Source organism: Schistocerca americana, chromosome 5 (genome assembly GCF_021461395.2).
Source record: "Schistocerca americana isolate TAMUIC-IGC-003095 chromosome 5, iqSchAmer2.1, whole genome shotgun sequence".
In the NCBI taxonomy this organism is placed as follows: Eukaryota; Metazoa; Arthropoda; class Insecta; order Orthoptera; family Acrididae; genus Schistocerca; species Schistocerca americana.
This window is the reverse complement of record NC_060123.1, coordinates 215,010,805-215,024,751: the sequence shown is the minus strand read 5'-3', so window position 1 is coordinate 215,024,751 and position 13,947 is coordinate 215,010,805. Positions and strand designations below refer to the sequence as shown.

General features: G+C 39.6%; 1 protein-coding gene across 1 annotated transcript in view; it reads right to left on the bottom strand.

Moving 5' to 3' along the window:
- Nucleotides 1-13,947, bottom strand: part of LOC124616271 (solute carrier family 12 member 6) — a 255,635-nt gene that overhangs the window by 117,769 nt on the left and 123,919 nt on the right. The window contains exon 9 of the mRNA XM_047144575.1: nucleotides 9,674-9,812. Within this exon, the coding sequence (XP_047000531.1) occupies nucleotides 9,674-9,812 (139 nt within the window). The remainder of the gene's footprint in view (nucleotides 1-9,673; nucleotides 9,813-13,947) is intronic.

The following is a 13,947-nucleotide window of genomic DNA, read 5'->3' as shown; positions in this document are numbered from 1 at the left end:
TGGTTTGATGAACCCTCTGCCAGGCTCTTAAATGTGATTTGCAGAGTATCCATATAGATGTAGATGTAGATCCCTAGATGTAGATGTAGATCCCTCAGGACTATCATACCTAGGATATGTGCAAGGTCTGGTAATTCTACCAGATGCATTAATGGATTGATTGATATAATCACACATACATCGGGTAGACTCATTAGATGCAGTGCAGAGTGAATCATCTGCTGGCACCAGGACATGGGGGTAACCAACAGCAACTGATTTAAGTACTATTTTAGACCCTCTCAACTCACTGATGTGCACTACATGTTCTGCAGTGAACTTATTTATGATGACCTCATTACACTTGGCTATTTCCTGGACCCTGTTATTCACAACTGTCAACATTTGGCTTGAACATGATATATTTTTCCTAATACAGTTCACTCCCCATTCTTTGCTCTAGTGCATTTTGTGCCTAACATGAGAGCACAATCAGCATGTGCATGCAATGAGAAAGTGGTTTATATTACAATGCTCCCATGCTGACAAAGTTATGGTGTTCTCCAACACTAATGTTTGAGTTATTAAGTAAGGGTGCTTTAATTAGCCTGGCGTATTCACCGATAGAAGATGTTGCTTTTTTTGGTTCAAAAAGAGTCTATTATTTTCTCAAAACTGTTTATACTTAACTGGCATTTAATAAAATGTGTTGCTGAAGAAGAAGGCATGCAACAGTTTTCTCCATTCAATAAGTACTTCTTGAATCAATTATTACACAACTCTGTCAGCAACATGCCCCTCCTCTACAGTTCACCATTCAAGTCAAGCCCTGGATGGGATTCGTTACTTAATGCACTCTCTTAGGGAACAGTTATCATATGATAGTCAATACAGTTTCCCTAACTAGCAGCACTGATTGCTCATCTCACTGACTTGGCCCAATAAATTGTTTTGTTTCAGTGCTAAGTGTTCAGCAGTTTACAAAGTTTATCAATGACATTATATATTTTATAAGAAAAATCTAAATGCACTGTTTTACTTAGAAAGTAAAAGTAGATGGATTTGTGTAGGACCTGCAAACAATTTTCCAAAGATGCATCTTACAATTTTTTCTGTGCTTGTTCATTCGGAATGTCCATATACATATATCATAAAGAGGGAAGCAGAGGGTATAATAAAAATAAATGAATGAATGAATGTCTCCGTGCTTCTGTTTGACCACATGTTGTGCCTTCTGTGAATGAACTGGCGGCATGTGCTTGAACCACGAAAGTGGTTCACATTCAAATGTTTCCCAGTCAGATATAGTCAAAGTGTTATTGTTATTTTATTGTTATCTTACTTAGTAAGTCTCCAGAGTATTTTAGTGGCCAAGAGGTATCCACCTGCAGAAATCATTGCTCCTGTTTAGCTCACGAAGAGTTACGATCTATACCGGTATTCTATGATTTAGTTGGGGTTCAATAAAACCTATGTTGTTGAAGAAGAAGACTTACAACAGTGGTGTCACAGATAGTTTGGAAGTACAGTTCACCACAAGCCAAAATAGGACATATCAGGCAGAGTATTACAACTATGATGGACAATCAGTTTTTCAAGCTTTGGAAACAAAGGCTCAATAAACAGCACAAATTCAAACAGAAGATGTCAGATGAGGCATGTCTACAATCTCTTCTAGAAATTCCAGCTCTCCAGCCATTTAATGAGGCTCAAGAATACTGAGAGGTGTACCAAAAGCATTTAGCATTTAATTTCCAGGCAAGAAATACTAAGTGCCCTTGAGAGACAGTGAGCTATTTTATTATCTACAAATCCACAGCTCTTTCACCTTGTGCAGAAACTGGCCCCTTTGTGTGAACCATCTGTACTGCCTCAGCAACAAAAATGCATGTTGTGGCAACTCACTTAAAGAGTTCCTCTAACATCATGTGGCAACTTCAGAGAGTTATGTGTCATAGATTCTGGACCTGTAGAGCCTGAGTAGAAAATGTAAGTTTACATGTTCTTGTGTAAAATCATACACAGAATTCTTAATATGTGACACGGTGATCAGATTAGTGTTGGACAGTGAACTCAAGGATTAAGACATTCACATCCTTCTTCTGCTAAAATTTTGTGTATTTCCAGTGTTTTTGAGATCTGTCAAGCAGCTCAGACTGTATTTACCACATCATATATCTAAAAACTGTCATCTCAGTCAGCAAATGCAGCATGACCTAGTCCATTTGATGGTGAAACTGCACAAATGTAATACAATTCACATGGAAATGGAGCAGCACCTGTTCGAGTGATTGGCGTCAAAGGCTCCGCCACTGCAGCTTTTGAACTGGATCTCAGCGAAATTTTCATAGATTGCTTAGTTATCATGATTGTTTTTATTTACATGTTACACACAGTCACCACATTAAAATGATGTCTTATCTACAGTGTTTTCACCAGGGTCATACAGTAGATGTTTCGTCAGAGCCAACCAAGCTATCAGCAGTTGAGTGTGCCAATGCAAATAAACAACATCGCTCAAGGGTGGCACCACACCACTTTGCTCTGTCAGAGGCCTCAGTCTCCATTATTAAACAGTCTTATGTCTGCAATTGGGGTCTCCACCCTTAACATCAGTAGCAACTAAGCTGCGAACTTCATGAAATTTGGATACCAAGTCCCGTAGTTCTGGCGTTAACACACAAGCAAGCAAGCAGAATGCTTCCCTTCTTTATAGCAGCAGAAGCTTCAGTGGAAAATATTTTTGGCCTCAATGCATACAGAGCATTTGGGTCTTCTATCTAATATTAGGTCCAAACAGTTCATAATGCTGTCCCACGTGCACAGGTGGATACTCCATTGTTTTCTCCAAGTATGGGAGAGGCTTCTACTTTTCTCAGCCACAATGCAATGAAGGAGGTACTAATGTCAATATTTTTCGAAGTCCAACCAATACCTTTAGCCTTGTGGGATAAAGTTAAAGTAGAATTGGATCACTTAGAGAAGTTACATATGCTGTCCCAGATTCCTTATAGCAGATGGGTATCACCTTCAGTCATTGTTCACAAACAATCTGGAGCTTTATGGCTATGTGGGGACTTTAAAAATATGGTAAACATTCAGTTGGACTCATGCCTCTGACAAATAATTTTCAAAACTGGCGTGAGAGTAACTAAGAATGATCTTTTGGAAGCTTCTTTTCAAATTCATTTAGATAAGTCTTCAAAAGTCAGTTTGTTATTGGATACTGCTAGCACACCAGCAATCTTAAAGAAATTTATAGAACCAACTGTTACCAACATTTCACACTGCATCATTTATATAGGTGACATAGCAGTTACCGGAGAAACTCAGGAGGAGCACATACTGAATTTGCATATAGTATTTTCAGTCCTTTTGAAGGCCAGGTTAAAGTGTAACCTGTCAAAATTCTCCTTCTTTCAGCCTTTTATTACGTATACAAGCTACACCCTTCAACCGGGAAGCACTAATCTGATGTCAAGCAATGTGGCAGCCATTTCTCGTATTTCAGTACCAATAACATAAAAGATCTGCCAGTTTTTATGGGCAAAGTAACGTATTATGCCCGATTTAAGCCAAACTGAGACAATAGCCAGTCCACTGAGACAACTGCAGAGAAATGGAATCCTTTCCTAGCAATCTATGGGTTATCAGCAGTATTTCTTAAGCAGAAGCAATGACCCCAAACTTCTCCAAGTACAACTTTGATAATACAATGAGAAACAAAATAAAGAAAAGAAATGGTTTTTATCTTCAGTACCTTATTTTCTTACGAGGCCTGTTGTCTGTAGCATTACTATTTTTAACCATCACTATCATCCTCACAGCACAGCTGTGAAATTTATATCTTTGCTGTCACAAATATTTGAATACTTCCTCCAAATATGTTGTGATTTCTGAGGTTGTAGTCACAATGGGACCTGAGATCACAGCAGTTTTTTTGCTGAATATATGTCTGATATCACTTCTGTGCTGACGTGAGAATGTTACAATGTTTCTTGCTTTCAAACATATCGTTGGCCCACTCTTCTCTTGCTGGCTGCATAGAACCAGCTGCTAACACACCTCCTTTCATTTCCATCATACCTCATGGTGTTCACCATGTTGACAACATTGCTACAAGAAATTGTTAAGCACAGACTTGATCTGTCTCTTGCAGAAATTTATCCTACTGCTGTGTATCTGTCCAATTTTAAAGTCAGTTCAAATGGATTCGGGCAAATTGCAGTTTAAATGTGGTAAACCTTCATAAAAAGCCAAAGTACACAGTATAGATTCCTGTGGTTGGCAGCATGATGAAATATGCTTCCTGCTCACCACTCGCTTTCCCAAACTCATCCTAGACCTCTGCCAAGCTGGTATCATTGTTCTCCCTCCAACTTTTCCATAGTGCTGTGCTTAGGCAACTGTGGAGCTTAGACAGCAATATCTTCCGTGACACAGGTCATATGTAAAAATGCCAACTAACAGTTAAATAAAAGATTGCAATCATGATTCAGTCCAGTTCTCACACATTCACTCATCCCACAATCTAGTGACATCTTTTGGTACTATCTCCATGAAGGGACTTGCCACTATAATTTATTCTCGGATAACAATTACAGTCAGTTTGATATGATTTATTTCACATTTTCTGCATTAATTTTCTTTCTTGCTTCATACAAATTCCACCATCTTATTCTAAAGCTGATTAAAAGGTGGGAACATTTTTATCCGGTACTGTAACTTATGAACCTAACAGGGATCTAATTTCTCACTTGCAACTCACTTGATAAGTCATTACAGTCTCTCGTAACCAAATAAAATATTGACCTGTCTTCTGAATCAAGAAATGTTTTTTGAAGGACAACATTTGCGTCTTTTAATATTACCTTTACTTAAAAAGCACCATAAATGTTTGTTTACAGTATCCACATCTGTATGAGAATCTTTATTGCAATCATGTTCAAACACAACAAAGTTGAAAGGATGATAGAATTGAATACTGTGCCTCTTGTGCATCACAACATTGTCAGATTTTAAGCAGAGCAATAAACTATTGTAGTGACTAGTTCACAGTTTCCCGACCTTGTGGTTTTCGACTGATAATTTTCGGAAAATACATCATCTTTAACTTCGGTAAATATGATATTGCAACTCCTGCATCAGTCTCACTGGGAGATTTCCATAATGAAGAACCTTGCCCAGTGGTATGTGTATTGGCAACAAGTAGATGAGGATATTGCACAAGCAGCTGAAAAATGTCATGTTTGTCAGCCACAGCAACCACCACCAATTAAACCTACTAGTTGTAGCCAATGCCTACCCAGCTGTGGAGTCAGGTGCATGCCAAATTTGTGAGCCCATTCCATGGAGTCATATGATAGATTCTGATGGATGTGTATTCTCATTTTCCGTACATAATAAAACTGCAACAGACTACGACAGAAAATACCAGTAATGCCTTTGCAACTGTTTTTTTGTACTGAAGGAGACCTGCAAATCCATGGTAAAGATATGGTATGCTGTTTACTTCTGCAGGTTTTCAGTGGTTTTGTGACTGGAATGGAACTGATCATGTTACCACAACTCTGTTTCACACTGCATCTAATCACATGGCAGAACATTTTGTGAGAATGGGGAAAAAATCTTGAAATCCACTCCTATTGTTTCTGTTCTGGATCTCCCTTTTAACCTCATAGTGAGCAATATCGTGCAGGTCGATGCCCAGTGGAACTTTTGCATGGGCACCCTCATCATTCCTTGCTAGATTTATTGCAGCCGATACCGGTGCAGGAAGATAAAACTACACCTTTTAAGGCGTGCATCCTGTCTGGGCACTCATCTTCAGACATACTCCTGGCTGGGTATATGGCTCCACCTCTGCCCAGCAAGGGCATTAGCTGGCCCTGGTGCCCACACATAGAGGCATCCTTTATTAGCATTGGACCCAGCTCCATATGTGTCATTTGGGGCAAGCTCCACTACCAGATCTGCCATACTGGAAGAGGCAGCCCACTTTGCCCATGCCAAGAATCAGCAAAAACAGATGAAGAGTCTGGCTAAAAGATAACATCTCAAGCAATGGACACCTGGTATTCCATAAGGTTGCTAAGTATGACACAGACTGATACATCAGCCAGTGCCAGGTCAGTCATAGATTTAAGGACTGCTGTGGACCATCTCAACCTCACTTGTCTCAGCTCTTAGTTGTATTCTAATGTTCTCCAGTGGGCTTATTTGCAATGTCTTTGTGATACTTTTCTATTTTCTAGACAATGATTATTAGAACTTCTTTATTCCCCTGCCATCAAAATTTGGCTTGGACACGGAATATCAATTTCCATAATGCATTGCAGTCTCTGTACTGTGTTGAATCATACATTGTGCCTTCTGTGAGTGAACTGATGACGCAGGCATGCACAGAGTGTGGTTCATGTTCCAGTACTTTCCAGATAGGCAAACTTGCAGTGCTTGAGTCATTCAGTAACTCTCTGGAGTACCAGGAGGTACCCACTTCCAGAAGTTTTTGTTTCCAATTAACATATTTACCTGATTATAAGATAAAGTTTTTTTTCCAAATTTGTCCTTCAAAAAAGACAGGGTGTCTTATATTCACAGATTATAACTACTATTGCTCACATCAACTTTTACGTTGTGTAACAGATTAAAATAGGGGTTGTCTTAGATTTACAGATCAAGCTCTGGCAACTGAGCTCATGTGAAGATTTACTTTGAAGAACTTCAAAAGGTTGTGTAATGTCAAAAAACTGCTGACACAAACATTCATACTCCTGCCGTGGCGCAATCACAGGCAATGTCTAATTAGACTGTAATTTGTTCTAATGGACTATTACTTAATCTGTTTGATTCTTTTCTTCCTAAGGATTTGGTTTTTTAAATTTAAATCAGTGTGGGACTGCCACAGCTAACTGTTGTTTGTCCGCCACAAACATAAGAGTGACTTGCTGCTGCAGCATGCCATGCAGGCCAAAGATGTTGGGAGGATAAGCTCCACGATGCTGCATCAAAGAGCTTTTTCTGCAGAAGACAGTAAAAGTCTCGATAGGTGCCAGTGGCATACTTACATGTTTCATATAGCAATGGTGTTGACGCTTGCTGTGACGGTATGACGGGAACAAAAGGTGGCGTATCAGCTGCTGGTTCTACACTGCCAATGAGGCCAGGGTTTAGAATTATGAAATGAAGTAAAATATTGTCACATTCTCGTGCCACTACAGAAGCAAAATCTGCTATATGTTCAGAAAAATGGCAGTGTCTTCAGGTGTCACCATGACCAGAAACTTGGAAATCAGGTCATACTAGGAAGAAAACAGATAAATATTTGACAACCAAGATCATAAATTTCATTGCTGTCCCTTTACAGAAATACGAGGGTAGTTTGAAAAGTTCTCGGGATGGAATAGAAAAAAAGTACTTACATCACAGATTTTTTAAAATATTTTTTAGTGTAGTCTCCTTGTAGATTAATGCACTTGGTCCAATGATGTTCCAGTGCCTTGATCCCATCAAGAAAATAAGTTTCCTCCAGGCCTGCAATATCTTCATCCACCAAGAAAAAGTTTCAGTTTTGGGAAGAGATGGACATCTAATGGAGCCATATCAGGTGAATAAGGCGGATGTGGCAACAATTCATACCTTAGTTCGTGTAATTTTGCCATGGCGATGGCACATGTGTGCGGGTGCACATTGTCTTGATGGAAGACGGCTTTCTTCCTTGCTAAACCTGGCTTTTTTTCGCATATCTTTTGTTGCAATTTGTCCAAGAGGTTAGCATAGTATTCTCCAGTAATTGTTTTGCCAGTGGGGAGATAATCTACAAACAGAATTCCCTTCGCATCCCAGAACAATGATTCCATGACCTTTCATACCGAAGGAATTGTCTTTGCTTTCTTTGGTGGCAGAGAATCAGCAAGTTTCCACTGATTTGACTGTTGTTTTTGTCTCTGAGGTACAGTAGTGCACCCCAGTTTCACCTATGGTCACAAACTGGTGCAAAAAATCTTGTTTGTTTCTCCTAAAATGGGCTAAACATTGCTCCGATATGTCCATTCTCATGAATTTTTGATCCAATGTCAAGAGTCACAGCACCCATCTTACAGATAATTTTTTCATTTCTAATTCTTCAGTTAAAATGTGATATACCATTTCAGATGACGTCTGGCAAGCATGAGCAATTTCACGCACTTTCAATCGGCGATCCTCCATTACCATTTTGTGCACATTTGCAATGATTTCTGGAGTAGTGACACATCTTGCTTGACCACTGCGCCAATCATCATCTAAGCTCTCCTGACCAAATTTACATTCATTTGTCCACTTGGCAACAGTTGAATATGAAGGAGCAGAGCCCCCAGTGTATTCTGGAATTTGGCATGAATGTCCTTTGCTTTCATACCTTTCTTTACGAAGCCTTAATCACTGCTTGAATCTCGATTTTTTTCCATCTTCGCAAATCACTATGCAGGAGCAACAACAAAGCCACATCACTGTCAAAGCCCTATTTTAACAGCATTGATGTGGCATGTGTTTACAGGCAAGAGTCCAATGAACATCATATGGACAACTCGTTGCACTAGCTCTGACCTCCTGTGGTGATTCCGAGAACTTTTCAAACCACCCTCGCATATTGCCTCTTTTCTGGTCCTCAATGGTTAGATAAAACTGTCATCCCACATGACAGCAGCTACAATGACAATGATGATGATGATAAAAAATAGTAATAACACAGATAACTGGCAGGCAGTAAGCAAAGAAGGAAGCGAAGACAAAAATTAATGCAAAAATTTTTTTTTGTTTATTTTGTTTCTCCTTGTATTATCAAAATGCAGACAATCAATGAATTTCACAAGTTCAGAATAGGTTTTGTAAGTTTGCTTAATCAGAATACATTAAAAATAAAAGTTTCTTACAGAACCTCTATGAAAAAGGGGGTCGGGGTCATGTCGTATTCAGGGTTGTCTTATATTCAGGGTAGTCTTATACTTGGGTATACACAGTATCTTGTATGATTTATTTGGGGGTTAATAAATCATGTCTTGTTGAGGAACATTTGACATTAGCATTTCAGTTCTTTTGTAAATGTGTATTATATGGAAGTCAGTGTCTTGGTTACAAGTTACCTTATTAAAATTGATAACATGTTTAGCTTTGCAAACGTAATCAGATCTAAAAATGAGAAAATATAAATAAAAACGTGTCACTAGATTTATAAAACAAGGAAATGGACATAAAATGAACAAAGTGAACAAGTAACCTAAATATTACAGTAGCAACATGTAAGTGCATAGTCAGTATATCAGCACAAATGACACTAGTAAAATACCAGTTACAGGCAATTGAAAGTGTATGCACATAATACTGAAAAAATTGCTGACTTGTTCCACATTCTTGAGGACTTCCTCACAAGGGGTCTAAGGAACGAGCACTGTTATCTATTTAGAAATAATCTATACAGTAAGTATAGCAGGGAAAACAGCTTGTTAGAAGTCTGGAGCACATTGATAATTATTTCTATCAGAATTTTTAGCTTGCAACATTTTGGAATAGCTTATGTCACTCAGCCAAAAACTCGCAACTTTTATTCCTTTAATTGCCTGTTCCACATAGATGTTTACATGTGTGTTGCATTGATGCTGTAGTGACACAGAATCTCATGCTGTTTATTTCAGCAAAATAAACATGATCAACAAACCTGAAGCAATCTGGGTGCACCTGTAAGGCTCTGCAAACCAGCTCCGAGAGTTGACAGAAATGATCCAATTAAGATGACCCACTGATTAGGCCAGGCAATATTTGCCACTACAAGTTTTCCTCCAATACTTTGCCCAAACCTAGAAAAAAGGATAGATTTTGAGTTACATTTTCATTTTATATGAAAAGTGAAAGATAAAAAAAATATCTATTTATTTATTTAAGCTGATCTAAGAAAATTTATATATCATCAAATGCAAAATTGCCTGAAATTAACGTAAACTTCTGGTTATCCACTGTAATTGGGGATTTGGAAACCGTGTATAATCAAATTCCATGGATAAACTGCAATTATATTGCAAAGTAATAATTAGGGTTGTTCAAAAAATAAAATTGATTATAATGTCATATTAAAATAACTAAACTAATGTTTATAATAAATTCTACTTTAAACATCATAGCATATGTGAAAATATGGTACTTACAAAGAATACACTACAATCAAACTTCACATCACATTACTCTACTTTGAAACAAAATAGTCTTGAACTGATTTCTGTCTCAGTGAGGTAGCTTGTATTTCAGATATCACGCTATGAATTTTATGTGTCACCAATTTGTCAGAAACAGGAACAATTTCGGGCTGTTCCAGATAGTCCAATAACCATTCAGCCCATTGAAGTGCTGATACACGACTGACTACAGTTTCTGGAATTAGAAGAATGTTTTCTTTTTAGTCACTATCATTTACCTACTCAACTGGTTTCATAACCTGGAGTACTGTTCAAAACAGCAGTTAACATTGCTCAAGAGCAGTCTTCTTCATCATCCAGATTACTGATTTTGTCAATTTTAGGATTAATGTTTTTCCATGACTTGGATATGATTAATCATTTTTATCTTACACCATGCATTCAACACTTTACAAATTGTGCCCAGAACAGGTAACTGATTCCAAAATGTTTGAAGATGGTTGCCCTCATCAGTAAGCTTTAGTAGCAGACTTCCTCTATAAATTTTCTTCCTATCAGCAAATATGCCCTTATCTATTTGCTGTATTTAGGCTGTTACACTAGGGGGTTAAATATTTTACAAATGTCATCCCGTTATCCAATTTCAGAACATTTTCATTTGGCTACAATCGTGCGTTGTCAAGTAACAATAAAGCCTTTGCAGGTAGACCCTTGAACACTAAAGGTTCTCGTACTCATGGAACAAAGTAATTATGGAATCATAACTGACATTGTACAGTCCATCCATGACCACTTCTGTGAAAATAATGGACAGGTAAATTATGCATTTCTTTTCTTTTGAAACAGCATGCTTTTTATCTTTACATATTACATCAGGCTTAACTTTCTTGTTACTCCCACTTAACTTTTTTTCTTGGATTGCAATCTCCCAGATACCATGATGCTGTATAAAACTTGTTAACCAGCTAGAAAATGCATTAAAATATCCTTCAATTCCCAAGGTTTTGAAGAATCTTTGGGCCTGTTTCACACACACTGGAACAGGTACTTGTGTGTCCTCAAATCTTTTCTATTGAAACCATTCCAACATGGCTTTATCTTTCTACTGTATCATTAATACAACACATTTATGCTTTTCTTTTGCAAACAATTACAGTCCAGCACTTGCAGTGTTCGAGCAGCACATTGTTAACTACACTCTTGTCGTTAACATGAGATTATTGCTCATCTGCAACGACTCCCAGGTTAAAGAAAAACAAACTGCAGATAATCTGCAAAGAAGATAATCCACCTAAGGATAATCAAGAATTTACTGTATATGAAATTTTCTGTTCTTGTTCTGGCTGACTTGATTGTTTGTTGTAATGCACTTACTTCATACAATGCTTTAGGAAATAAGATAAATAATTTACAAGATATCCTACATTTAACTATACAAGCCAATAGTGTGAAACAGTAGATACAATCATTTTTACAATGACTTTTTTTTTAAGTATCAGTGCTGTAGGAAAATTTTTGTAGAATGTAAATACTTCAGGATTGTTGAAGACCACTCATTCAAAAGCAGACATGAGTTGTTGATAGGCACACAAAAAGGAAGGAAAATTTGGTTGCTTTCAGAGTTATCCTTTGAGGAGCTAGAGTACATAAACACACGCACACACTCTCACAGACATGTACACATATGTCTTTGTCCTTACCTGGCACCTGGTAGACTGACAATGCTAACGTTATTTTGCAGCAGGTAAGCTGGATGCGGTGGGTGTAGTTTTAGGTGGGATAGGGAGAGGGAGGCAGGGAGAGAGACTAAGGGTGGGTGGCTAATGGCTTCAAGGGAGACCAGTTGGCCAGTTAGGAACACTGGGGTGGAGCGGGCATGTGGGGTGGGGAGGAGGGGGGGGGGGGAGGGGGCAGGTATAGGTATGGCAGCCAATGTGAAGAAACACACAATGTAGGCAATGTGGTGAAGTGAATTGGGAGGGGGTGACAGAATGAAGGAAGCAAAAATGTTGGGCAGAGGGTTCAGGGCCAGTCGGTTTCCTGAGACTGAGGTCAGGATGATTATGGAAGCGAAGCATGTGTTGTAAGGATAACTCCCATCTGTGTAGTTCAGAGAAGCTGGTGTTTGAGGGAAGGATCCAGATGGCTCGGGCTGTGAAGCAGCCACTGAAACTGAGCATGTTGTGTCCAGCTACATGTTGTGCCACCAGGTGGTCAACTCTGTTCTTGACAACAGCCTAGCAGTGGCCATTCATGCTGGGGGACAGCTGACTGATAGTTATACCAACATAAGAGGCTGTGCAATGTTTGCAGTGGAGTTGGTATATGATATGGCTACTTTCACAGGTGGCCCAGTCTATGATGGAGTAGAATAAGCCTGTGAGAGAACCAGAGCAGGAGGTACTGGGTAGGTGGATTGGGCAGGTCTTGCACCTCGATCTGCCACAGACATATGATCCCTGTGGGGAGGGGTTGGGAGTGGGAGCTGCATAGACATGGACTAGGGTGTTGTGTAGGTTGGATCACCAATGGAACACCACTTTAGGAGGAGTGGGAAGATTCTCTGATAGTGTGTGCCTCATTTCAGGTAAGTATGAGAGAAAATCGAACCCCTGGCAAAGATATGGTTCAGCCACTCCTATCCAGTTAGTATTGGGTGGCAAGGGGGCACTCCTTCATAGCTGATTATTGGGGGTGGTGGGTCAATTGAGGGTGTGTGAGGATATGACATGGGGAATCTGTTTGTGGACTATGCTGGAGGGAAAGTAAGGTGTGACTTGTCAGTGAAGGCATTTGTGAGGCCTTCTTCAGCATTCTGGGCAAGGCAGTTCTTGTCACTGCAGATACATTGTCCGCAGGTGGCTAGGCTGTGCAGGAGCGATTTTTTGGTGTGGAATGTATGGCAGCTGTCGAAATGGAGGTACTGTTGGTGGTTAGCAGGTTTAATGTGGACAGGCGTGTGGATGAGGCCATTCTTAGGTGGCAAACTGGCCTCGATCAGAGCCACCAGCTACCCACCACCAATCCCTCTCCTTGCCCTACATGCTGAATGGAGCTTCCAACTGTGCCATTCAGGAAAGGTGATGTTGGTTGGAAGGATCCTGGTGACAGGCTGTGAAGCTATTATTAAAGTGAAGCACATCTATTAAGTAGAATGTTCAGCAACTTGGTGGTCCAGCTGTATTTTGCCCACAGTCTGATGGAGGCCAATTATGCAGAGACAGCTTGTTAGTTGTCACACCTATATGAAATGCAGCCTAGTGGTTGCAGCTTAGTTGGCAGATCACATGGCAGCTTTCACAGGTGGCTCTGTCTTTGATGGAGTAGAAGATGCCTTTGACAGGACTGGAGTAGGTGGTAGTAGGAGGATATAAGGGACATGTCTTGCATCTAAGTCTACTGCAGGGCTATGGGCCATGAGGCAAAGGATTGGGAGCAGAAGTGGAGTAGTGGCAGACAAAGACAATTTCTAAGTTGGGTGGGTGGCAGAATATGACTGTGGGAGGGATGGAGAGGATAATATGGAGAACATATCTCATTTCAGGGCAGAATGAGAGGTAGTTGAAACCCTAGCAGAGAATGTGATTCAGTTGCTGCAGTCCTGGGTGGTACTAAGTCACAAGAGGAGTGCTTGTTTGTGGAGGAACAGTGAGCTTGTGCAGGATGGTAGGTGAGACAAGGGATGGGAGTACTGTTTCTGGACAAGGGCAGGGTGGTACTTTCAGCCTGTTAATGCCTCAGTGAAGCTTTTGGCATATTTGGAGAGGAACTCCTCATCACTACAGGTGAGATGACCGCAGTT